General features: G+C 47.2%; 1 protein-coding gene across 1 annotated transcript in view; it reads left to right on the top strand.

Moving 5' to 3' along the window:
* LOC149975407 (DNA annealing helicase and endonuclease ZRANB3-like) overlaps positions 1-25,980 on the top strand; it is a 108,722-nt gene extending 82,742 nt beyond the window's left edge. Inside the window, exons 16-23 of the mRNA XM_090207324.1 lie at positions 258-376; positions 1,505-1,606; positions 3,190-3,332; positions 13,768-13,920; positions 19,991-20,161; positions 20,329-20,521; positions 22,238-22,369; positions 24,136-25,980. Of these exons, the coding sequence (XP_090063450.1) occupies positions 258-376; positions 1,505-1,606; positions 3,190-3,332; positions 13,768-13,920; positions 19,991-20,161; positions 20,329-20,521; positions 22,238-22,369; positions 24,136-24,234 (1,112 nt within the window). The 3' untranslated portion in view covers positions 24,235-25,980. The remainder of the gene's footprint in view (positions 1-257; positions 377-1,504; positions 1,607-3,189; positions 3,333-13,767; positions 13,921-19,990; positions 20,162-20,328; positions 20,522-22,237; positions 22,370-24,135) is intronic.
* Positions 25,981-27,124: the final 1,144 nt, after the last annotated feature.

Here is a 27,124-nt window from a genome sequence, read left to right as displayed (position 1 = left end):
ATAGATATCCTGTCTGTTCTAACTACCTAGATAGATATCCTGTCTGTTCTAACTAAAGCTGCTGTGTACTGTGACTGTCCCTCCTAGATAGATATCCTGTCTGTTCTAACTAAAGCTGCTGTGTGCTGTGACTGTCCCTCCTAGATGTATTATGGAGTCTGATTTCCACCAATTGGCCTTTTCTTGCAGGCCTTGTGATCATTAGGGAGCCTCACCCCTCGACCGTAGTGACCTTTCTCCTCTCTCCCTCCCTGCAGCCCAGACAGACAGTGTATTTAGTCCTGCTGATGGTGATGCTACGGCCAGTCTCCCCCTGTACCCCAACATGAAGTTCTGCGCCAGCAAGAACACTGAGCGTATCTACCTTTACTCCCAGGTACATGATGATGCTGCTACTCTGTACTCAACACTCCTCCTTCCTCGTCCCCTCTCGCCTCCTCGTCCCCTCTCGCCTCCTCGTCCCCTCTCGCCTCCTCGTCCCCTCTTGTCCCCTCTCGCCTCCTCGTCCCCTCTCGCCTCCTCGTCCCCTCTCGCCTCCTCGTCCCCTCTCGCCTCCTCGTCCCCTCTCGCCTCCTCGTCCCCTCTCGCCTCCTCTTCCCCTCTCGCCTCCTCGTCCCCTCTCGCCTCCTCGTCCCCTCTCGCCTCCGCCTCCTCGTCCCCTCTCGCCTCCTCGTCCCCTCTCGCCTCCTCGTCCCCTCTCGCCTCCTCGTCCCCTCTCGCCTCCTCTTCCCCTCTCGCCTCCTCGTCCCCTCTCGCCTCCTCGTCCCCTCTCGCCTCCTCGTCCCCTCTCGCCTCCTCGTCCCCTCTCGCCTCCTCGTCCCCTCTCGCCTCCTCGTCCCCTCTAGCCTCCTTGTCCCCTCTCGCCCTCCTCGTCCCCTCTCGCCTCCTCTTCCACTCCTCCTTTCTCGCCTCCTCGTCCCCTCTCGCCTCCTCGTCCCCTCTCGCCTCCTCGTCCCCTGTCGCCTCCTCTTCTGCCTCTCGCCTCCATCTTCCCCTCTCTCCTCCTTCCCCTCTCCTCCTCCTCTTACTTCTCCTCTTCCTCCTCCCTCCTCCTCCTTCCCCTCTCTCCTCTTCCTCCTCCCTCCTCCTCCTTCCCCTCTCTCCTCTTCCTCCTCTCTCCTCCTCCTTCATTCCCCCTCTTTAATACCTGTAGTCCAATATATCTTTGATATGAGTGACCAATTGAAATGGAAATGTAATATTTTCTGTGACAGACCTCCTTATGTACCATCATAGGATAAGCATCTTATCTACCTTCTTCAACATAACAATACCCTTTTAAGGCATAAATCAGACGTGGTTTACCCTTGTAAATCATGTCTGATTGGATTCATCCTAGGCCATTCACATTATTCAGAAATGGATTTAATCAACTGCTAAATGAAAATGGGATCAGATTTGTCAATCTGGGTGAAATGTAAAGTATTATGTGTGAGGAATTGGCTTTACAGCTGAAGTGTGTGAATGTGTCATATCTTATCCTCTGTGTCTCTCCCTTCATCAGGAGGACAGTCCACTGCACTGGAATTTCATTCCTCTGGACATTAAACTGGACAGCTGGGAGGACCTGCCTGAAGCCTTCAGACGCAGAGAGAACAGGACACAGGTCGGTTTGTTTGACCTGCAAGTAGACAACACTGTGGTCTAGTCACAGGAGGTCACCTAGAGGTAGACATCACTGTAGTCTAGTCACAGGAGGTCACCTAGAGGTAGACAACACTGTAGTCTAGTCACAGGAGGTCACCTAGAGGTAGACAACACTGTAGTCACAGGAGGCAAGCTGTCACCTAGAGGTAGACATCACTGTAGTCACTACAGGGAAGCTGTCACCTAGAGGTAGACGTCACTGTAGTCACTACAGGGAAGCTGTCACCTAGAGGTAGACATCACTGTAGTCACTACAGGGAAGCTGTCACCTAGAGGTAGACGTCACTGTAGTCACTACAGGGAAGCTGTCACCTAGAGGTAGACGTCACTACAGTCACTACAGGGAAGCTGTCACCTAGAGGTAGACGTCACTACAGGGAAGCTGTCACCTAGAGGTAGACGTCACTGTAGTCACTACAGGGAAGCTGTCACCTAGAGGTAGACGTCACTGTAGTCACTACAGGGAAGCTGTCACCTAGAGGTAGACGTCACTGTAGTCACTACAGGGAAGCTGTCACCTAGAGGTAGACATCACTGTAGTCACTACAGGGAAGCTGTCACCTAGAGGTAGACGTCACTGTAGTCACTACAGGGAAGCTGTCACCTAGAGGTAGACGTCACTGTAGTCACTACAGGGAAGCTGTCACCTAGAGGTAGACATTTTAAAGGCTAAGTCATTTAAAGGCTAAGTCATTTAAAGGCTCAGTCATTTAAAGGCTCAGTCATTTAAAGGCTCAGTCATTTAAAGGCTCATTCATTTAAAGGCTCAGTCATTTAAAGGTACTGTTCAATGGTCATTTCATTTAATGTGGCTGCCGTTTGGCTGTAAAATGAATTACAGATTGTGTCTTTGTTTGACTGCTTCAAAGGGACTATCTGTGTGGGTCAGATATTGAGGTTTAAAGTGGTGTTGATGTGACTATCTGTGTGGGTCAGGTATTAAGGTTTAAAGTGGTGTTGATGTGACTATCTGTGTGGGTCAGGCACTGAGGTTTAAAGTGGTGTTGATGTGACTATCTGTGTGGGTCAGGTATTAAGGTTTAAAGTGGTGTTGATGTGACTATCTGTGTGGGTCAGGTATTAAGGTTTAAAGTGGTGTTGATGTGACTATCTGTGTGGGTCAGGTATTAAGGTTTAAAGTGGTGTTGATGTGACTATCTGTGTGGGTCAGGTATTAAGGTTTAAAGTGGTGTTGATGTGACTATCTGTGTGGGTCAGGTATTAAGGTTTAAAGTGGTGTTGATGTGACTATCTGTGTGGGTCAGGCACTGAGGTTTAAAGTGGTGTTGATGTGACTATCTGTGTGGGTCAGGTATTAAGGTTTAAAGTGGTGTTGATGTGACTATCTGTGTGGGTCAGGTATTAAGGTTTAAAGTGGTGTTGATGTGACTATCTGTGTGGGTCAGGTATTAAGGTTTAAAGTGGTGTAGCGACTCTCTCTGTGTGGGTCAGGTATTAAGGTTTAAAGTGGTGTTGTGACTCTCTCTGTGTGGGTCAGATATTGAGGTTTAAAGTGGTGTTGTGACTCTCTGTGTGGGTCAGATATTGAGGTTTGTTCAGCAGTGGAGCACTCTGACAGCCATGAAGCAGAGACTGATCCGCCGCAGTGGTCTCCTGTTCTGCAGCCCAGTCCTGGTCCTGGACCAACTGACCAGCACCCAGCGCAAACACAGCAGCACCAAGAGGTAGGTGGGGGGGGGGGGGGGGTTGAACCTGTCCTATGTCTCCACCCTGCTGTGTTGGTGCCCAGACGGCATCAGTTAATCACAGATTCATCCTGGTGGGTGTCTCAAGAGCCAATCACAGTGGACGTAGGAGGAAAGCATTTGACAGAATGTGGGATTTATTCGCTAATCAAGGTTTGCCCCATTGACTGCACATCAAGCTGATTTCCAGAGATGATATGTTGGTTAAAGACTTCATGCTGAGAAAGTATGGTAGAAACAAAGTCCAACTGGGAACCCTGGTTCCTACAGAGGTAGAGATTCACACTGTAACTGAGCTAATACAATACAGGAGTAAGGAGATGGATGGGAAGGTGATTAGTGTTTAGTAAAGAGATGGATGGGAAGGTGATTATCCTGTAGTAGGAAGGTGATTATATTGTAGTAAGGAGATGGATGGGAAAGTGATTATCTTGTAGTGAGGAGATGGATGGGAAGGTGATTATCCTGTAGTAAGGAGATGGATGGGAAGGTGATTATCTTGTAGTAGGAAGGTGATTATATTGTAGTAAGGAGATGGATGGGAAAGTGATTATCTTCTAGTGAGGAGATGGATGGGAAGGTGATTATCCTGTAGTAAGGAGATGGATGGGAAGGTGATTATCCTGTAGTAAGGAGATGGATGGGAAGGTGATTATCATGTAGTAGGAAGGTGATTATATTGTAGTAAGGAGATGGATGGGAAAGTGATTATCTTCTAGTGAGGAGATGGATGGGAAGGTGATTATCCTGTAGTAAGGAGATGGATGGGAAGGTGATTATCCTGTAGTAAGGAGATGGATGGGAAGGTGATTATCATGTAGTAAGGAGATGGATGGGAAGGTGATTATTGTGTAGTAAGGAAATGGATAGGAAGGTGATTATCCTGTAGTAAGGAGATGGATGGGAAGGTGATTATCCTGTAGTAAGGAGATGGATGGGAAGGTGATTATTGTGTAGTAAGGAAATGGATGGGAAGGTGGTTATCTTGTAGTAAGGAAATGGATGGGAAGGTGATTAACCTGTAGTAAGGAGATGGATGGGAAGGTGATTATCCTGTAGTAGGAAGGTGATTAACCTGTAGTAAGGAGATGGATGGGAAGGTGATTATCCTGTAGTAAGGAAATGGATGGGAAGGTGATTAACCTGTAGTAGGGAGATGGATGGGATGGTGATTATCCTGTAGTAGGAAGGTGATTATCTTGTAGTAAGGAGATGGATGGGAAGGTGATTATCCTGAGGTTAGTTAAATTCTGCTGTAGTGTTGTGCTGGGTTGTCCTGAAGGATCAGGGCCGTCTTCACAAAGGGACTCAGAGTAGGAGTGCTGCTGATATAGGATCAGTTTAGCCTTTTAGACACACACACACACACACACACACACACACACACACACACACACACACACACACACACACACTCACACCCCTCCGCCCAACACCTCTCAGGTACTACTGTCAGCTGGACCTGGCTTTCATCTCCTTTCATCCAGCCTCTCTACACTGGGCTGTTTGAAGCCCAACAGTCCCCTCAGCCCTTCTTTCTTTCATGCAAATCTGCCCCTTCCTCTCCTCCTCCTCCTCCTCCTCCTTTCTTCAAGATTCCTCCTCTTTGATGTGTCCCCTTCCTCTCCTCATCCAGCTCATTCAGCTATCTGACCTTACTCTTCCTCCTCCTTCTCATCCTTCCTCCCCCCAGGTAACTTCCTCCTCCCTCCCTGCCTCCCTCCATCCTAACCAAACTCCCACTCTCCTCCCCCATCCCTCCGTTCTGGTACCTAACCATACTCTTCCTCCCTCCATCCAGGTATCTAACCATACTCTTCCTCCCTCCATCCAGGTACCTAACCATACTCTTCCTCACTCCATCCAGGTATCTAACCATACTCTTCCTCCCTCCATCCATGTACCTAACCATACTCTTCCTCCCTCCATCCAGGTACCTAACCATACTCTTCCTCCCTCCATCCATGTACCTAACCATACTCTTCCTCCCTCCATCCAGGTATCTAACCATACTCTTCCTCCCTCCATCCAGGTATCTAACCATACTCTTCCTCCCTCCATCCAGGTATCTAACCATACTCTTCCTCCCTCCATCCAGGTACCTAACCATACTCTTCCTCCCTCCATCCAGGTACCTAACCATACTCTTCCTCCCTCCATCCAGGTATCTAACCATACTCTTCCTCACTCCATCCAGGTATCTAACCATACTCTTCCTCCCTCCATCCATGTACCTAACCATACTCTTCCTCCCTCCATCCAGGTATCTAACCATACTCTTCCTCCCTCCATCCAGGTATCTAACCATACTCTTCCTCCCTCCATCCAGGTATCTAACCATACTCTTCCTCCCTCCATCCAGGTATCTAACCATACTCTTCCTCCCTCCATCCAGGTATCTAACCATACTCTTCCTCCCTCCATCCAGGTATCTAACCATACTCTTCCTCCCTCCGTTCAGGTATCTAACCATACTCTTCCTCCCTCCATCCAGGTACCTAACCATACTCTTCCTCCCTCCATCCAGGTATCTAACCATACTCTTCCTCCCTCCATCCAGGTATCTAACCATACTCTTCCTCCCTCCATCCAGGTATCTAACCATACTCTTCCTCCCTCCGTTCAGGTATCTAACCATTCTCTTCCTCCCTCCATCCTGGTATCTAACCATACTCTTCCTCCCTCCATCCAGGTATCTAACCATACTCTTCCTCCCTCCATCCAGGTATCTAACCATACTCTTCCTCCCTCCGTTCAGGTATCTAACCATACTCTTCCTCCCTCCATCCAGGTATCTAACCATACTCTTCCTCCCTCCATCCAGGTATCTAACCATACTCTTCCTCCCTCCATCCAGGTATCTAACCATACTCTTCCTCCCTCCATCCAGGTATCTAACCATACTCTTCCTCCCTCCATCCAGGTATCTAACCATACTCTTCCTCCCTCCATCCAGGTATCTAACCATACTCTTCCTCCCTCCATCCAGGTACCTAACCATACTCTTCCTCCCTCCATCCAGGTACCTAACCATACTCTTCCTCCCTCCATCCAGGTATCTAACCATACTCTTCCTCCCTCCATCCAGGTATCTAACCATACTCTTCCTCCCTCCATCCAGGTATCTAACCATACTCTTCTTCCCTCCAGGTATCTAACCATACTCTTCCTCCCTCCATCCAGGTATCTAACCATACTCTTCCTCCCTCCATCCAGGTATCTAACCATACTCTTCCTCCCTCCATCCAGGTATCTAACCATACTCTTCCTCCCTCCATCCAGGTATCTAACCATACTCTTCCTCCCTCCATCCAGGTATCTAACCATACTCTTCCTCCCTCCATCCAGGTATCTAACCATACTCTTCCTCCCTCCATCCAGGTATCTAACCATACTCTTCCTCCCTCCATCCAGGTATCTAACCATACTCTTCCTCCCTCCATCCAGGTACCTAACCATACTCGTCCTCCCTCCATCCAGGTATCTAACCATACTCTTCCTCCCTCCATCCAGGTATCTAACCATACTCTTCCTCCCTCCTGGTACCTAACCATACTCTTCCTCCCTCCATCCAGGTATCTAACCATACTCTTCCTCCCTCCATCCAGGTATCTAACCATACTCTTCCTCCCTCCATCCAGGTATCTAACCATACTCTTCCTCCCTCCATCCAGGTATCTAACCATACTCTTCCTCCCTCCATCCAGGTATCTAACCATACTCTTCCTCCCTCCATCCAGGTATCTAACCATACTCTTCCTCCCTCCATCCAGGTATCTAACCATACTCTTCCTCCCTCCATCCAGGTATCTAACCATACTCTTCCTCCCTCCATCCTGGTATCTAGCCATACTCTTCCTCCCTCCATCCAGGTATCTAACCATACTCTTCCTCCCTCCTTCCTGGTACCTAACCATACTCTTCCTCCCTCCTTCCTGGTACCTAACCATACTCTTCCTCCCTCCATCCAGGTATCTAACCATACTCTTCCTCCCTCCATCCAGGTATCTAACCATACTCTTCCTCCCTCCATCCAGGTACCTAACCATACTCTTCCTCCCTCCATCCAGGTATCTAACCATACTCTTCCTCCCTCCTGGTACCTAACCATACTCTTCCTCCCTCCCTCCAGGTATCTAACCATACTCTTCCTTACTCCATCCAGGTATCGAACCATACTCTTCCTCCCTCCATCCAGGTATCTAACCATACTCTTCCTCCCTCCAGGTATCTAACCATACTCTTCCTCCCTCCATCCAGGTATCTAACCATACTCTTCCTCCCTCCATCCAGGTATCTAACCATACTCTTCCTCCCTCCATCCAGGTATCTAACCATACTCTTCCTCCCTCCATCCAGGTACCTAACCATACTCTTCCTCCCTCCATCCAGGTATCTAACCATACTCTTCCTCCCTCCATCCAGGTATCTAACCATACTCTTCCTCCCTCCTGGTACCTAACCATACTCTTCCTCCCTCCATCCAGGTATCTAACCATACTCTTCCTCCCTCCATCCAGGTATCTAACCATACTCTTCCTCCCTCCATCCAGGTATCTAACCATACTCTTCCTCCCTCCATCCAGGTATCTAACCATACTCTTCCTCCCTCCATCCAGGTATCTAACCATACTCTTCCTCCCTCCATCCAGGTATCTAACCATACTCTTCCTCCCTCCAGGTATCTAACCATACTCTTCCTCCCTCCATCCAGGTACCTAACCATACTCTTCCTCCCTCCAGGTATCTAACCATACTCTTCCTCCCTCCATCCAGGTATCTAACCATACTCTTCCTCCCTCCATCCAGGTATCTAACCATACTCTTCCTCCCTCCATCCAGGTATCTAACCATACTCTTCCTCCCTCCATCCAGGTACCTAACCATACTCTTCCTCCATCCAGGTATCTAACCATACTCTTCCTCCCTTCATCCAGGTATCTAACCATACTCTTCCTCCCTCCTGGTACCTAACCATACTCTTCCTCCCTCCATCCAGGTATCTAACCATACTCTTCCTCCCTCCATCCAGGTATCTAACCATACTCTTCCTCCCTCCATCCAGGTATCTAACCATACTCTTCCTCCCTCCATCCAGGTATCTAACCATACTCTTCCTCCCTCCATCCAGGTATCTAACCATACTCTTCCTCCCTCCATCCAGGTATCTAACCATACTCTTCCTCCCTCCATCCAGGTATCTAACCATACTCTTCCTCCCTCCATCCTGGTATCTAACCATACTCTTCCTCCCTCCATCCAGGTATCTAACCATACTCTTCCTCCCTCCTTCCTGGTACCTAACCATACTCTTCTTCCCTCCTTCCTGGTACCTAACCATACTCTTCCTCCCTCCATCCAGGTATCTAACCATACTCTTCCTCCCTCCATCCAGGTATCTAACCATACTCTTCCTCCCTCCATCCAGGTATCTAACCATACTCTTCCTCCCTCCATCCAGGTACCTAACCATACTCTTCCTCCCTCCAGGTATCTAACCATACTCTTCCTCCCTCCATCCAGGTATCTAACCATACTCTTCCTCCCTCCATCCAGGTATCTAACCATACTCTTCCTTCCTCCATCCAGGTATCTAACCATACTCTTCCTCCCTCCAGGTATCTAACCATACTCTTCCTCCCTCCAGGTATCTAACCATACTCTTCCTCCCTCCATCCAGGTATCTAACCATACTCTTCCTCCCTCCATCCAGGTATCTAACCATACTCTTCCTCCCTCCATCCAGGTATCTAACCATACTCTTCCTCCCTCCATCCAGGTATCTAACCATACTCTTCCTCCCTCCATCCAGGTATCTAACCATACTCTTCCTCCCTCCTGGTACCTAACCATACTCTTCCTCCCTCCATCCAGGTATCTAACCATACTCTTCCTCCCTCCATCCAGGTATCTAACCATACTCTTCCTCCCTCCAGGTATCTAACCATACTCTTCCTCCCTCCATCCAGGTATCTAACCATACTCTTCCTCCCTCCATCCAGGTATCTAACCATACTCTTCCTCCCTCCATCCAGGTATCTAACCATACTCTTCCTCCCTCCATCCAGGTATCTAACCATACTCTTCCTCCCTCCATCCAGGTACCTAACCATACTCTTCCTCCCTCCATCCAGGTATCTAACCATACTCTTCCTCCCTCCATCCAGGTATCTAACCATACTCTTCCTCCCTCCTGGTACCTAACCATACTCTTCCTCCCTCCATCCAGGTATCTAACCATACTCTTCCTCCCTCCATCCAGGTATCTAACCATACTCTTCCTCCCTCCATCCAGGTATCTAACCATACTCTTCCTCCCTCCATCCAGGTATCTAACCATACTCTTCCTCCCTCCATCCAGGTATCTAACCATACTCTTCCTCCCTCCATCCAGGTATCTAACCATACTCTTCCTCCCTCCATCCAGGTATCTAACCATACTCTTCCTCCCTCCATCCAGGTATCTAACCATACTCTTCCTCCCTCCATCCAGGTATCTAACCATACTCTTCCTCCCTCCATCCTGGTATCTAACCATACTCTTCCTCCCTCCATCCAGGTATCTAACCATACTCTTCCTCCCTCCTTCCTGGTACCTAACCATACTCTTCCTCCCTCCTTCCTGGTACCTAACCATACTCTTCCTCCCTCCATCCAGGTATCTAACCATACTCTTCCTCCCTCCATCCAGGTATCTAACCATACTCTTCCTCCCTCCATCCAGGTACCTAACCATACTCTTCCTCCCTCCAGGTATCTAACCATACTCTTCCTCCCTCCATCCAGGTATCTAACCATACTCTTCCTCCCTCCATCCAGGTATCTAACCATACTCTTCCTCCCTCCAGGTATCTAACCATACTCTTCCTCCCTCCATCCAGGTATCTAACCATACTCTTCCTCCCTCCATCCAGGTATCTAACCATACTCTTCCTCCCTCCATCCAGGTATCTAACCATACTCTTCCTCCCTCCATCCAGGTACCTAACCATACTCTTCCTCCCTCCATCCAGGTATCTAACCATACTCTTCCTCCCTCCATCCAGGTATCTAACCATACTCTTCCTCCCTCCTGGTACCTAACCATACTCTTCCTCCCTCCATCCAGGTATCTAACCATACTCTTCCTCCCTCCATCCAGGTATCTAACCATACTCTTCCTCCCTCCATCCAGGTATCTAACCATACTCTTCCTCTCTCCATCCAGGTATCTAACCAAACTCTTCCTCCCTCCATCCAGGTATCTAACCATACTCTTCCTCCCTCCATCCAGGTATCTAACCATACTCTTCCTCCCTCCATCCAGGTATCTAACCATACTCTTCCTCCCTCCAGGTATCTAACCATACTCTTCCTCCCTCCATCCAGGTACCTCACCATACTCTTCCTCCCTCCAGGTATCTAACCATACTCTTCCTCCCTCCATCCAGGTATCTAACCATACTCTTCCTCCCTCCATCCAGGTATCTAACCATACTCTTCCTCCCTCCATCCAGGTATCTAACCATACTCTTCCTCCCTCCATCCAGGTACCTAACCATACTCTTCCTCCATCCAGGTATCTAACCATACTCTTCCTCCCTTCATCCAGGTATCTAACCATACTCTTCCTCCCTCCATCCAGGTATCTAACCATACTCTTCCTCCCTCCTGGTACCTAACCATACTCTTCCTCCCTCCATCCAGGTATCTAACCATACTCTTCCTCCCTCCATCCAGGTATCTAACCATACTCTTCCTCCCTCCATCCAGGTATCTAACCATACTCTTCCTCCCTCCATCCAGGTATCTAACCATACTCTTCCTCCCTCCATCCAGGTATCTAACCATACTCTTCCTCCCTCCATCCAGGTATCTAACCATACTCTTCCTCCCTCCATCCAGGTATCTAACCATACTCTTCCTCCCTCCATCCTGGTATCTAACCATACTCTTCCTCCCTCCATCCAGGTATCTAACCATACTCTTCCTCCCTCCTTCCTGGTACCTAACCATACTCTTCTTCCCTCCTTCCTGGTACCTAACCATACTCTTCCTCCCTCCATCCAGGTATCTAACCATACTCTTCCTCCCTCCATCCAGGTATCTAACCATACTCTTCCTCCCTCCATCCAGGTATCTAACCATACTCTTCCTCCCTCCATCCAGGTACCTAACCATACTCTTCCTCCCTCCAGGTATCTAACCATACTCTTCCTCCCTCCATCCAGGTATCTAACCATACTCTTCCTCCCTCCATCCAGGTATCTAACCATACTCTTCCTCCCTCCATCCAGGTATCTAACCATACTCTTCCTCCCTCCATCCAGGTATCTAACCATACTCTTCCTCCCTCCATCCAGGTATCTAACCATACTCTTCCTCCCTCCATCCAGGTATCTAACCATACTCTTCCTCCCTCCATCCAGGTACCTAACCATACTCTTCCTCCATCCAGGTATCTAACCATACTCTTCCTCCCTTCATCCAGGTATCTAACCATACTCTTCCTCCCTCCATCCAGGTATCTAACCATACTCTTCCTCCCTCCTGGTACCTAACCATACTCTTCCTCCCTCCATCCAGGTATCTAACCATACTCTTCCTCCCTCCATCCAGGTATCTAACCATACTCTTCCTCCCTCCATCCAGGTATCTAACCATACTCTTCCTCCCTCCATCCAGGTATCTAACCATACTCTTCCTCCCTCCATCCAGGTATCTAACCATACTCTTCCTCCCTCCATCCAGGTATCTAACCATACTCTTCCTCCCTCCATCCAGGTATCTAACCATACTCTTCCTCCCTCCATCCTGGTATCTAACCATACTCTTCCTCCCTCCATCCAGGTATCTAACCATACTCTTCCTCCCTCGTTCCTGGTACCTAACCATACTCTTCTTCCCTCCTTCCTGGTACCTAACCATACTCTTCCTCCCTCCATCCAGGTATCTAACCATACTCTTCCTCCCTCCATCCAGGTATCTAACCATACTCTTCCTCCCTCCATCCAGGTATCTAACCATACTCTTCCTCCCTCCATCCAGGTACCTAACCATACTCTTCCTCCCTCCAGGTATCTAACCATACTCTTCCTCCCTCCATCCAGGTATCTAACCATACTCTTCCTCCCTCCATCCAGGTATCTAACCATACTCTTCCTTCCTCCATCCAGGTATCTAACCATACTCTTCCTCCCTCCAGGTATCTAACCATACTCTTCCTCCCTCCAGGTATCTAACCATACTCTTCCTCCCTCCATCCAGGTATCTAACCATACTCTTCCTCCCTCCATCCAGGTATCTAACCATACTCTTCCTCCCTCCATCCAGGTATCTAACCATACTCTTCCTCCCTCCATCCAGGTACCTAACCATACTCTTCCTCCCTCCATCCAGGTATCTAACCATACTCTTCCTCCCTCCATCCAGGTATCTAACCATACTCTTACTCCCTCCTGGTACCTAACCATACTCTTCCTCCCTCCATCCAGGTATCTAACCATACTCTTCCTCCCTCCATCCAGGTATCTAACCATACTCTTCCTCCCTCCATCCAGGTATCTAACCAAACTCTTCCTCCCTCCATCCAGGTATCTAACCATACTCTTCCTCCCTCCATCCAGGTATCTAACCATACTCTTCCTCCCTCCATCCAGGTATCTAACCATACTCTTCCTCCCTCCAGGTATCTAACCATACTCTTCCTCCCTCCATCCAGGTACCTAACCATACTCTTCCTCCCTCCAGGTATCTAACCATACTCTTCCTCCCTCCATCCAGGTATCTAACCATACTCTTCCTCCCTCCAGGTATCTAACCATACTCTTCCTCCCTCCATCCAGGTATCTAACCATACTCTTCCTCCCTCCATCCAGGTATCTAACCATACTCTTCCTCCCTCCATCCAGGTACCTAACCATACTCTTCCTCCATCCAGGTATCTAACCATACTCTTCCTCCCTTCATCCAGGTATCTAACCATACTCTTCCTCCCTCCATCCAGGTATCTAACCAAACTCTTCCTCCCTCCATCCAGGTATCTAACCATACTCTTCCTCCCTCCATCCAGGTATCTAACCATACTCTTCCTCCCTCCATCCAGGTATCTAACCATACTCTTCCTCCCTCCATCCAGGTATCTAACCATACTCTTCCTCCCTCCATCCAGGTACCTAACCATACTCTTCCTCCCTCCATCCAGGTATCTAACCATACTCTTCCTCCCTCCATCCAGGTATCTAACCATACTCTTCCTCCCTCCATCCAGGTATCTAACCATACTCTTCCTCCCTCCATCCAGGTATCTAACCATACTCTTCCTCCCTCCATCCAGGTATCTAACCATACTCTTCCTCCCTCCATCCAGGTATCTAACCATACTCTTCCTCCCTCCCTCCAGGTATCTAACCATACTCTTCCTCCCTCCATCCAGGTATCTAACCAAAGAAGATGTGTCCCAGGCCTCTCTCAGTAAGGCTCAGTGTGATGGAGGAACTGTCCGCACGATCAACAAGGAGATCTTCTTCACCAAGAGGAGAACTGCCTCTATGTCACGACCCAACACCTCTGCCTCCGTCCCAGAGAAGTAAGTCTCCAGTCTCCTAGAGAGTCATAGCAACACTAGTTCACAGTGCCAAACTTTCCCCTCCACATTGAAATGGTATTACATTACATCCTGTCTGTACAATTTGTTGTTCAGTACCCAAGGAACTAAATGTGTCCTCACTCGACGTTTAGAAGGTTGAAGTAAGTCTGTCTTTTCGTGGGTTTTGCCAGTGAGGCTCAATGAACACTTGTCTATGTCCTGGCCTGTACAAGACCAGTGAGTGTTTACCACAGAGGAACCAGGCTATAATCCACTGTTTTAGAGGCTATGGGACCAGTGAGTGTTTACCACAGAGGAACCAGGCTATAATCCACTGTTTTAGAGGCTATGGGACCAGTGAGTGTTTACCACAGAGGAACCAGGCTATAATCCACTGTTTTAGAGGCTATGGGACCAGTGAGTGTTTACCACAGAGGAACCAGGCTATAATCCACTGTTTTAGAGGCTATGGGACCAGTGAGTGTTTACCACAGAGGAACCAGGCTATAATCCACTGTTTTAGAGGCTATGGGACCAGTGAGTGTTTAACACAGAGGAACCAGGCTATAATCCACTGTTTTAGAGGCTATGGGACCAGTGAGTGTTTACCACAGAGGAACCAGGCTATAATCCACTGTTTTAGAGGCTATGGGACCAGTGAGTGTTTACCACAGAGGAACCAGGCTATAATCCACTGTTTTAGAGGCTATGGGACCAGTGAGTGTTTACCACAGAGGAACCAGGCTATAATCCACTGTTTTAGAGGCTATGGGACCAGTGAGTGTTTACCACAGAGGAACCAGGCTATAATCCACTGTTTTAGAGGCTATGGGACCAGTGAGTGTTTACCACAGAGCGACCAGGCTATAATCCACTGTTTTAGAGGCTATGGGACCAGTGAGTGTTTACCACAGAGCGACCAGGCTATAATCCACTGTTTTAGAGGCAATTGACTGAAGGCTGGTTGGATAGATGGAGCACATCGCTATGGCAACCACCACAGGGACTGGCTGGGTGAGATAGAAAGAGTGAGTCTTGCTGATTGGTTCGAGGATCATCGGGGGCGCTCCAGAGAGCCGTGTCCCATCTGTTCCCTAACGTGCGAACAGGCAAGTACCCTGGTGGAGCGCTGTAAGAAACACATCCACACTGTGGCAGTGGTCCAGGCTCACCTTCCTCTCCCTCTGCTTCTCCAGCCAGGAGGAGGACTCACACAGACAACAACCATATGTCCCAGCTCCCCAAAGCCATGCTTAGATGTTCCTATTGAATGAATGCCTTGTAACTGTATAGTAATACAGTAGCTTCCACACACTGGTTGAATCAACGTTGAATCAACGTTGTTTCAAATCTAAGTTTATTTGTCACGTGCGTCGACTACAACAGGTGTAGAGTAGACCTTACAGTGAAATGCTTACTTACAGGCTCTAACCAATAGTGCAAAAAAGGTGTTAGGTGAACAATAGGTAAGATAAGAAATAAAACAACAGTGAAAAAGACAGTGAAAAATAACAGTAGTGAGGCTATAAGTAGCTAGGCTCTATACAGTAGCTAGGCTATATACAGTAGCTAGGCTATATACAGTAGCGAGGCTCTATACAGTAGCTAGGCTATATACAGTAGCGAGGCTCTATACAGTAGCTAGGCTATATACAGTAGCTAGGCTATATACAGTAGCTAGGCTCTATACAGTAGCTAGGCTATATACAGTAGCTAGGCTATATACAGTAGCGAGGCTCTATACAGTAGCTAGGCTACATACAGTAGCTAGGCTATATACAGTAGCGAGGCTCTATACAGTAGCTAGGCTACATACAGTAGCTAGGCTCTATACAGTAGCCAGGCTCTATACAGTAGCTAGGCTCTATACAGTAGCCAGGCTCTATACAGTAGCTAGGCTCTATACAGTAGTGAGGCTCTATACAGTAGCCAGGTTCTATACAGTAGCTAGGCTCTATACAGTAGCGAGGCTCTATACAGTAGCGAGGCTCTATACAGTAGCTAGGCTATATACAGTAGCGAGGCTCTATACAGTAGCTAGGCTACATACAGTAGCTAGGCTCTATACAGTAGCCAGGCTCTATACAGTAGCTAGGCTCTATACAGTAGCTAGGCTCTATACAGTAGCGAGGCTATATACAGTAGCGAGGCTACATACAGTAGCGAGGCTACATACAGTAGCTAGGCTCTATACAGTAGCTAGGCTCTATACAGTAGCGAGGCTATATACAGTAGCGAGGCTACATACAGTAGCTAGGCTCTATACAGTAGCTAGGCTCTATACAGTAGCTAGGCTACATACAGTAGCGAGGCTCTATACAGTAGCGAGGCTCTATACAGTAGCTAGGCTACATACAGTAGCTAGGCTCTATACAGTAGCTAGTCTATATACAGTAGCTAGGCTCTATACAGTAGCTAGGCTACATACAGTAGTGAGGCTCTATACAGTAGCTAGGCTACATACAGTAGTGAGGCTCTATACAGTAGCTAGGCTCTATACAGTAGCTAGGCTACATACAGTAGCTAGGCTCTATACAGTAGCGAGGCTCTATACAGTAGCTAGGCTACATACAGTAGCTAGGCTCTATACAGTAGCTAGGCTCTATACAGTAGCTAGGCTCTATACAGTAGCTAGGCTCTATACAGGCACCAGTTAGTCGGGCTGATGGAGGTAGTATGTAGATATAGTTAAAGTGACTATGCAGATATGATAAACAGAGAGTAGTCGTAACGTAAAATGGCGCCGGAAGAAATGGCAGCAGTTTTACGGGCGCCTGACCAATTGTGCTATTATGTGGGGGGTTTGCGTTATTTGTAATTTATTTTGTACATAATGTTTCTGCAACCGTATCTTACAGCAAAAAAATAGCTTCTGGATATCAGGACAGCGATCACTCACCTCGGATTAGACAAAGAGCTTCTGGATATCAGGACAGCGATCACTCACCTCGGATTAGACAAAGAGCTTCTGGATATCAGGACAGCGATCACTCACCTCAGATTAGACAAAGAGCTTCTGGATATCAGGACAGCGATCACTCACCTCAGATTAGATTAAGATGTTTTCTTCAACCAGCAGGAAGCACAGGACATCCTCCAAACACCCGACAAGGCCAACATCCCAGTTATTTGCAAGAGGAAGAGAAGCAGGTACAGAGGACACAAAGCGGGTGCCTCGTAAGGATCCGCAGAAGGCAACTGGGAAAGCTGCCGTTACCGTCAATATTACTCGCCAACGTGTAATCATTGGACAATAAACTAGACCAGGTACGATCACGAAAATCCTACCAACGGGACATCAAACTCTGTAATATGTTATGTTTCACGGAATCGTGGCTGAATGACGACATGGATATTCAGCTAGCGGGATATAAACTGCACCGGCAAGATAGAACAGCACACTCCGGTAAGACGGGGGGGTCTGTGCATATTTGTAATCAACAGCTGGTGCACGAAATCTAAGGAAGTCTAGATTTTGCTCGACTGAAGTAGAGAATCTTGTGATAAAATGCAGACCACACTATTTGCCTAGAGTTTTCAGCTATACTTTTCATGGCTGTTTATTTACCACCACAGCCAGATGCTGGCACTAAGACCGCACTCAGACAGCTGTATAAGGAAATAAGCAAACAGGAAACCACTCACCCAGAGGCGGCGCTCCTAGTGGCCGGAGACTTTAATGCAGGGAAACTTAAATCAGTTCTACCTAATTTCTACCAGCATATTAAATATGCAATACCTTGCCAGCAGCATACCACCCTGCATACCACTGCTGGATTGCTTCTGAAGCTAAGCAGGGTTGGTCTTGGATGGGAGAACAGATGCTGCTGGAAGTGGTGTTGGAGGGCCAGTAGGAGGCACACTTTTCTCTGGTCTAAAAAATATCCCAATGCCCCAGGGCAGTGATTGGGGACACTGCCCTGTGTAGGGTGCCATCTTTCGGATGGGACGTTAAACGGGTGTCCTGACTCTCTGCGATCATTAAAGATCCCATGGCACTTATCGTAAGAGTAGGGGTGTTAACCCCGGTGTCCTGGCTAAATTCCCAATCTGGCCATCAAACCATCACGGTCACCTAATAATCCCCAGTTTACAATTGGCTCATTCATCCCCCTCCTCTCCCCTGTAACTATTCCCCAGGTTGTTGCTGCAAATGAGAATGTGTTCTCAGTCAACTTACCTGGTAAAATAACGGATAAATAAAACAATTCTAGATCACCTGTACTCCACACACAGAGACGCGTACAAAGCTCTCCCTCACCCTCGATTTGGTAAATCCGACCACAATTCTATCCTCCTGATTCCTGCTTACAAGCAAAAATTACAGCAGGAAGCACCAGTGACTCGGTCTATAAAAAAGTGGTCAGGTGAAGCAGATGCTAAACTACAGGACTGTTTTGTTATCACAGACTGGAACATGTTCCAGAATTCTTCCGATGGCATTGAGGAGTACACCACATCAGTCACTGGCTTCATCAATAAGTATATCGAGGAAGTCGTCCCCACAGTGACTGTACGTACATACCCCAACCAGAAGCCATGGATTACAGGCAACATTCCCACTGGGTAGAGCTGCCGCTTTCAAGGTGCGGAACTCTAACCCGGAAGCTTATAAGAAATCCTGCTATGCCCTCCGATGAACCATCAAACAGGCAAAGCGTCAATACAGGGCTAAGATTGAATTGCACTACACCGGCTCTGACGCTCGTCGGATGTGGCAGGGCTTGCAAACTATTACGGACTACAAATGGAAACACAGCCGCGTCACAGTCACTTCTATGCTAGCTTCGAGGCAAGCAACACTGAGGCATGCATGAGAGCATCAGCTGTTCCAGACGACTGTGTGATCACGCTCTCCGTAGCTGACGTGAGTAAGACCTTTTAAACAGGTCATTATTCACAAGGCTGCGGGGCCAGACGGTTTACCAGGACATGTGCTAACCAACTGGCAGGTGTCTTCACTGACATTTTCAACATGTCTCTGATTGAATCTGTAATACCAACATGTTTCAAGCAGACCACCATAGTCCCTGTGCCCAAGAACATTTGTTCTGCCTAAATGATTACAGACCAGTAGCACTCACGTATGTAGCCATGAAGTGCTTTGAAAGACTGGTAATGGCTCACATCAACACCATTATCCCAGAAACGCTAGACCCACTCCAATTTGCATACCGCCCAAACAGATCCACAGATGATGCAATCTCTATTGCACTCCACACTGCCCTTTCCCACCTGGACAAAAATAACACCTACGTGAGAATGCTGTTCATTGACTACAGCTCAGCGTTCAACACCATAGTACCCTCAAAGCTCATCACTAAGCTAAGGATCCTGGGACTAAACACCTCTTTCTGCCACTGAATCCTGGACTTCCTGACGGGCCGTCCCTAGGTGGTGAGGGTAGGTAACAACACATCTGCCACGCTGATCCTCAACACTGGAGCCCCTCAGGGGTGCGTGCTCAGTCCCCTGCTCACCCACGACTGCATGGCCACGCACGACTCCAACACCATCATTAAGTTTGCAGACGACACAACAGTGGTGGCCTGATCACCGACAACGACGAGACAGCCTATAGGGAGGAGGTCAGAGACCTGGCCAGGTGGTGCTAGAATAACCTATCCCTCAACGTAACCAAGACTAAGGAGATGATTGTGGACTACAGGAAAAGGAGGACCGAGCACGCCCCCATTCTCATCGACAGGGCTTTAGTGGAGCAGGTTGAGAGCTTCAAGTTCTTTGGTGTCCACATCAACAACAAACTAGAATGGTCCAAACACACCAAGACAGTCGTGAAGAGGGCACGACAAATCCTAATCCCCCTCAGGAAACTAAAAAGATTTGGCATGGGTCCTGAGATCCTCAAAAAGTTCTACAGCTGCAACTTCGAGAGCATCCTGACTGGTTGCATCACTGTCATGTCATGTCACGTTGAACCAACGTGGAATAGAAGTTGAATTGATGTCTGTGCCCAGTGGATTAATACTGTTTATTCACTTGTTGGGCAGATGACTGACAATCCTCCCTCCCTCTCTGTGTCTCTGTCTCTTTCCATCTCTCCCCCCAGACCATCCGAGGTGCACCCAGAGCCTCCTGTTGGTGCTCCTGAGGGTCCGTCAGAGGCTGAAGCTGGGTACCTGCAGGTGCTGGACAGTGAGGGTCGACCCTTGTGTCTGTCCTGCCACAAGGCCTGTGGGTCCACCGGAGGAGCCTGGGACACCTGCTTCTGTAGCCAGACGTAAGTAGCAGCATCATCATAGTAAAGCCAAGTTCACCCATCAGTGGTGTTGTATATCCTGCTATTATTAGTGTTGCCTCGTAGGCCTACTGCGTTCCTTAATTAAAGCTCTACAAAGAAAACATCAAGTTATTCTGTTGTATTCTACTTCATCTATCCTATCATAGGTGTCAGGAGGAGTTCCAGCTGCGCTCCAGCCAGGCCTACATGCGTGCCCGGGTACTGCAGACGGAGCAGGGGGTGTGTCAGAGCTGCGGCCTGCAAGCCCACCAGCTGTACCTGAAGGTCCGCGACGCCCCGCCCACACACAGGAAGGAGATGCTAGAGAACACCGGGCTGGCCCAGCTGTCACTCAAACAGGTTGGTTGGTTTGGATGTATTTAGCCCCCCAGGTCTGTGATACAGAGAGGGACCTAGGAGCATTCCATTACTCTGTATGGGGGGACCTAGGAGCATTCCATGACTCTGTATGGGGGGACCTAGGACCATTCCATTACTCTGTATGGGGTCTGACCTACACTACCTGAGCTCTCTTAGCCAGGATACAGTCTTCTACATGACTTTATGAGCCCTTTACAGACATGAGCTTTTTAAAGGTGCACAAATCTACAGACAGAGAGAACAGTCATACTATTGATGTGGGTTGATTTTCAACTGGATTTATCAAAGAGCAGTATCGTCTCTCTCTTCTCAAATTAGCATATCACATTACTGAAGTTGTACAGAAAACACTGAAATGGATAGGACCCATTTAGACATTTGAAGCCACTTCTGATATAAAGCAGCGTGTGTAGCGTCGAGAACAGACGGGTTTCACCTGTTCCAACTAATCCCCTGGATCTGGGGAGACCACTAAAGGCTTTACTAGACATTATATTATACACTGGGAGAGGAGAGGGAGAACACAGAGAAGAGGGACTCAGTCCTCTCTACTACTGACTGACACTTATCATCCCTGGAAACTGCTGCTTTGTGCTGGGGGAAGATAAACCATTAGATGTGTGGGTGGAGGGGGTGTGGGTGTGGATGACGGGTGTGTGTGGAGGGGGGTGTACTGTACTGTGGACACACAAGTTCCTCTCTCAACCTGTGTGCGTGTGTGACTTCCTCTCTCGGTTCCGCTCGGCTCACAGTAAATGGATTGGCCAGTACTGTCAGATCCTCCATGGATTTCTCCCACAGCTCAACCTCACCTCAGCCAAGAGCCTGTTAGATTTGGCTCTGCCATTTCTACTGGAAAGACCTTCTGCCTTCTCGCTCACAGATCAATGGATGGATTTGGCCTAACACTAACAGGACCTCTGTACTGCACAGAAACCACCGAGAACAACTGCTGATTAATGCATGGTATTGGTGCACTGTATAGGAGGTCTGAGGACTCTAGCTTTAGTAAAGGCTTTCTAAGACATTAGTAGACCAGTGGGGGAATGCAGAGTGAATGTTCTGTATGGAGCGAGGAGGGGGTGGAGGTGGGTTGGTAGTCGTGGTGGAACGGAGCTTGTTCCTGAGTACAGCTTTGCTTTTCTTCCCCTCTGTGGGTATGTGACCCCCCCCCCCCCCCCCTGGTTCTCTTGTGGCTAATGTTGGGAGAGCGCTACTCTATCTACCGCTTCTACCCGGGAATGGAGATTGATTTCTGGGCTGAATCGTCCCCAGGGTTCCCCTTCTCTGGCTCTTTCCACATAAAATGGAGAAAAGAAAAGGCTTAGCGTCAAATTGAAATGCCTCCATTTTGGTTCTAGTGTTCCCCAGCTCCAGGCCATAGAACTAGAATTACAGGCGTTTGATTTCCTACCTGTTCCCAGAGTCCCCAGCTCGTTCTCTTACATTAGAGCCTTGTCATTCTCTCTGTCTGAAGACAGACAGGCGGAGGCAATGTGATGCTGACATGGGAAGGCTGACAACATCCTATAATGAAAAACACATGGACAAAACTCACAAGGGATTTTACAAATATTTCTTACACCAAATTGTTTGTTTACCCGTTTGAGCTATTAAAACTGTAAATTATATAATCATTATACTACCTCCTTTACTGAGAAATGTGTTTATTAAAATTGTCTGTGTTGTGTCCAGCTGAATGAGATGATCCGTGCCCCCGCGGAGGGTCAGTTCTGGCAGGTGGACCACATCCGACCCGTCTACAGTGGGGGAGGACAGTGTTCCCTGGACAACCTACAGACACTCTGCACTGTCTGCCACAGAACCGTAAGAGTCCAGTACACACAGACACACACACAGACACACAGTGTTCCCTGGACAACCTACAGACACTCTGCACTGTCTGCCACAGAACCGTAAGAGTCCAGTACACACAGACACACAGTGTTCCCTGGACAACCTACAGACACTCTGCACTGTCTGCCACAGAACCGTAAGAGTCCAGTACACACAGACACACACACAGACACACAGTGTTCCCTGGACAACCTACAGACACTCTGCACCGTCTGCCAGAGAACCGTAAGAGTCCAGTACACACAGACACACACACAGACACACAGTGTTCCCTGGACACCCTACAGACACTCTGCACTGTCTGCCACAGAACCGTAAGAGTCCAGTACACACAGACACACACACAGACACACAGTGTACCCTGGACAACCTACAGACACTCTTCACTGTCTGCCACAGAACCGTAAGAGTCCAGTACACACAGACTCACACACAGACACACAGTGTTCCCTGGACAACCTACAGACACACACACACACCATCACACACAGACACACAGTGTTCCCTTGACAACCTACAGACACACACACACACCATCACACGCAGACACACACACACCATCACACACAGACACACACACACCATCACACACAGACAGACACACACCATCACACACAGACACACAGTGTTCCCTGGACAACCTACAGACACTCTGCACCGTCTGCCACAGAACCACAAGGGTCCTGGTCCCCGTTCCTCTGTGTCCATAAACACTCAGTTCCACATGGTGCTTCATTACACCCATATGCCCTCTCAAACCACCACCATGATATAAACCATGTTATAATATCATACCATGTTATAATACACCACCATAATATAATACCATGTTATTATATAATACCATGTTATAATATCATATTATAATACACCACCATGTTGTAATATCATACCATGTTATAATACCATGTTATAATATCATACCATGTTGTAATATCATACCATGTTTTAATACCATGTTATAATATCATACCATGTTGTAATATCATACCATGTTATAATAGCATACCATGTTATAATACACCACCATAATATAATATACCATGTTATTATATAATACCATGTTATAATATCATACCATGTTGTAATATCATACCATGTTGTAATATCATACCATGTTTTAATACCATGTTATAATATCATACCATGTTTAATACCATGTTATAATACACCACCATGTTGTAATATCATACCATGTTATAATATCATACCATGTTATAATACCATGTTGTAATATAATACCATGTTATAATACCATGTTATAATACCATGTTATAATATAATACCATGTTATAATATAATACACCACCATGTTATAGTATAATACCATGTTATAATTTAATACCATGTTATAGTATAATACCATGTTATAGTATAATACACCACCATGTTATAGTATAATACCATGTTATAATTTAATACCATGTTATAATATAATACACCTCCATGTTATAGTATAATACAGTATTGATGACAGTAGGCTGGTTGTTTTACAGAGGACAGAGTATTGATGACAGTAGGCTGGTTGTTTTACAGAGGACAGAGTACTGATGACAGTAGGCTGTTTGTTTTACAGAGGACAGAGTATTGATGACAGTAGGCTGGTTGTTTTACAGAGGACAGAGTATTGATGACAGTAGGCTGGTTGTTTTACAGAGGACAGAGTATTGATGACAGTAGGCTGGTTGTTTTACAGAGGACAGAGTATTGATGACAGTAGGCTGTTTGTTTTGCAGAGGACAGCTCAGCAAGCCAAGGACAGAAGCCAGATGAAGAAAGGACTGGCAGCCTCCAAGGTGGCTTCAGACATCACTCGCTTCTTCATAAAGAAATGAACCAAGGAAGGAAGGAGGGAAAGTTGGAGGAGTACTGAGTGACATAGGAAGGATGCTTCTTCAGTGTGTTGTCATCTCTGTGAAGAAGGCTACATGTCACAGTTGGTTCTCAATGCTGCCACTGCTGTCCGTGTTATGGATTCACCAGCAATCCAATGTAGAGGAACATCGCCTCCTTCCTTTAATGACATCATGTTTAAGTTGGATCATTGAGAGTGTTGATGTGAAGACTGTTCTTTCAGGGTTGTTTTTTTGTTGAGTTACCTGAATATATTTTGACTAAAACACTGCTGCCTGTATCAAATGCAAAGGTTCCTAATGAGCAGCTACGCTCCTTCCCATGTTGTCCCCGAACCGTCAGCAGTGAGCCTGGGTTGATTTATAACGGGCTTATCTAGCTCAGATACAGGCTGAACTGAACCAAGCTGGGCAGGCTGCTGCCTGTTTGAGTTGCCAGCCTGCCTGCATGCCTGCCGAGCGCTCGCTGCTATTTTAGGTTGTGCAAACTTGGTAGAAAAACCCTGATATGTGTGATGCTCTAGTTTACATCTTGACAGGATATCACAAGTGTTTTCCTTTATGTCCTCTACATGTAGTCTAGTTGATAGTGTCTTTATGTCCTCTACATGTAGTCTAGTTGATAGTGTCTTTATGTCCTCTACATGTAGGCTAGTTGATAGTGTCTTTATGTCCTCTACATGTAGGCTAGTTGATAGTGTCTTTATGTCCTCTACATGTAGTCTAGTTGATAGTGTCTTCATGTCCTCTACATGTAGTCTAGTTGATAGTGTCTTTATGTCCTCTACATGTAGTCTAGTTGATAGTCTTTATGTCCTCTACATGTAGTCTAGTTGATAGTCTTTATGTCCTCTACATGTAGGCTAGTTGATAGTGTCTTTATGTCCTCTACATGTAGTCTAGTTGATAGTGTCTTCATGTCCTCTACATGTAGTCTAGTTGATAGTCTTTATGTCCTCTACATGTAGGCTAGTTGATAGTGTCTTTATGTCCTCTACATGTAGTCTAGTTGATAGTGTCTTTATGTCCTCTACATGTAGTCTAGTTGATAGTGTCTTTATGTCCTCTACATGTAGTCTAGTTGATAGTCTTTATGTCATCTACATGTAGTCTAGTTGATAGTGTCTTTATGTCCTCTACATGTAGTCTAGTTGATAGTCTTTATGTCCTCTACATGTAGTCTAGTTGATAGTCTTTATGTCCTCTACATGTAGTCTAGTTGATAGTCTTTATGTCCTCTACATGTAGTCTAGTTGATAGTGTCTTTATGTCCTCTACATGTAGGCTAGTTGATAGTGTCTTTATGTCCTCTACATGTAGTCTAGTTGATAGTGTCTTTATGTCCTCTACATGTAGTCTAGTTGATAGTGTCTTTATGTCCTCTACATGTAGGCTAGTTGATAGTGTCTTTATGTCCTCTACATGTAGTCTAGTTGATAGTGTCTTTATGTCCTCTACATGTAGGCTAGTTGATAGTCTTTATGTCCTCTACATGTAGTCTAGTTGATAGTGTCTTTATGTCCTCTACATGTAGTCTAGTTGATAGTGTCTTTATGTCCTCTACATGTAGGCTAGTTGATAGTGTCTTTATGTCCTCTACATGTAGTCTAGTTGATAGGTTTTCTGTGATGTCTACTGTTTTAGCAGGAGTCTTGGATTTGTTAGACTGAGCATGAATGGATGAACAAACTCGACTGAAATGAAAATAAAACTCTATTATTATCTCTCCTGTTGAGTGATCTGTTGTCTGTGTGGTTGTGGTGGTTGAGTGATCTGTTGTCTGTGTGGTTGTGGTGGTTGAGTGATCTGTTGTCTGTGTGGTTGTGGTGGTTGAGTGATCTGTTGTCTGTGTGGTTGTGGTGGTTGAGTGATCTGTTGTCTGTGTGGTTGTGGTGGTTGAGTGATCTGTTGTCTGTGTGGTTGTGGTGGTTGAGTGATCTGTTGTCTGTGTGGTTGTGGTGGTTGAGTGATCTGTTGTCTGTGTGGTTGTGGTGGTTGAGTGATCTGTTGTCTGTGTGGTTGTGGCGGTTGAGTGATCTGTTGTCTGTGTGGTTGTGGCGGTTGAGTGATCTGTTGTCTGTGTGGTTGTGGCGGTTGAGTGATCTGTTGTCTGTGTGGTTGTGGTGGTTGAGTGATCTGTTGTCTGTGTGGTTGTGGTGGTTGAGTGATCTGTTGTCTGTGTGGTTGTGGCGGTTGAGTGATCTGTTGTCTGTGTGGTTGTGGTGGTTGAGTGATCTGTTGTCTGTGTGGTTGTGGTGGTTGAGTGATCTGTTGTCTGTGTGGTTGTGGTGGTTGAGTGATCTGTTGTCTGTGTGGTTGTGGTGGTTGAGTGATCTGTTGTCTGTGTGGTTGTGGTGGTTGAGTGATCTGTTGTCTGTGTGGTTGTGGTGGTTGAGTGATCTGTTGTCTGTGTGGTTGTGGTGGTTGAGTGATCTGTTGTCTGTGTGGTGGTGGTGGTTGAGTGATCTGTTGTCTGTGTGGTGGTGGTGGTTGAGTGATCTGTTGTCTGTGTGGTTGTGGTGGTTGAGTGATCTGTTGTCTGTGTGGTTGTGGTGGTTGAGTGATCTGTTGTCTGTGTGGTAGTGGTGGTTCAGTGATCTGTTGTCTGTGTGGTTGTGGTGGTTGAGTGATCTGTTGTCTGTGTGGTTGTGGTGGTTGAGTGATCTGTTGTCTGTGTGGTAGTGGTGGTTCAGTGATCTGTTGTCTGTGTGGTTGTGGTGGTTGAGTGATCTGTTGTCTGTGTGGTTGTGGTGGTTGAGTGATCTGTTGTCTGTGTGGTTGTGGTGGTTGAGTGATCTGTTGTCTGTGTGGTTGTGGTGGTTGAGTGATCTGTTGTCTGTGTGGTTGTGGTGGTTGAGTGATCTGTTGTCTG

Source organism: Oncorhynchus mykiss, chromosome 18 (assembly GCF_057628025.1).
Source record: "Oncorhynchus mykiss isolate SJ-2025 chromosome 18, ASM5762802v1, whole genome shotgun sequence".
Taxonomy (NCBI): Eukaryota; Metazoa; Chordata; class Actinopteri; order Salmoniformes; family Salmonidae; genus Oncorhynchus; species Oncorhynchus mykiss.
The sequence above is the reverse complement of the archived record's forward strand: the minus strand, read 5'-3'. Positions and strand labels throughout refer to the sequence as shown.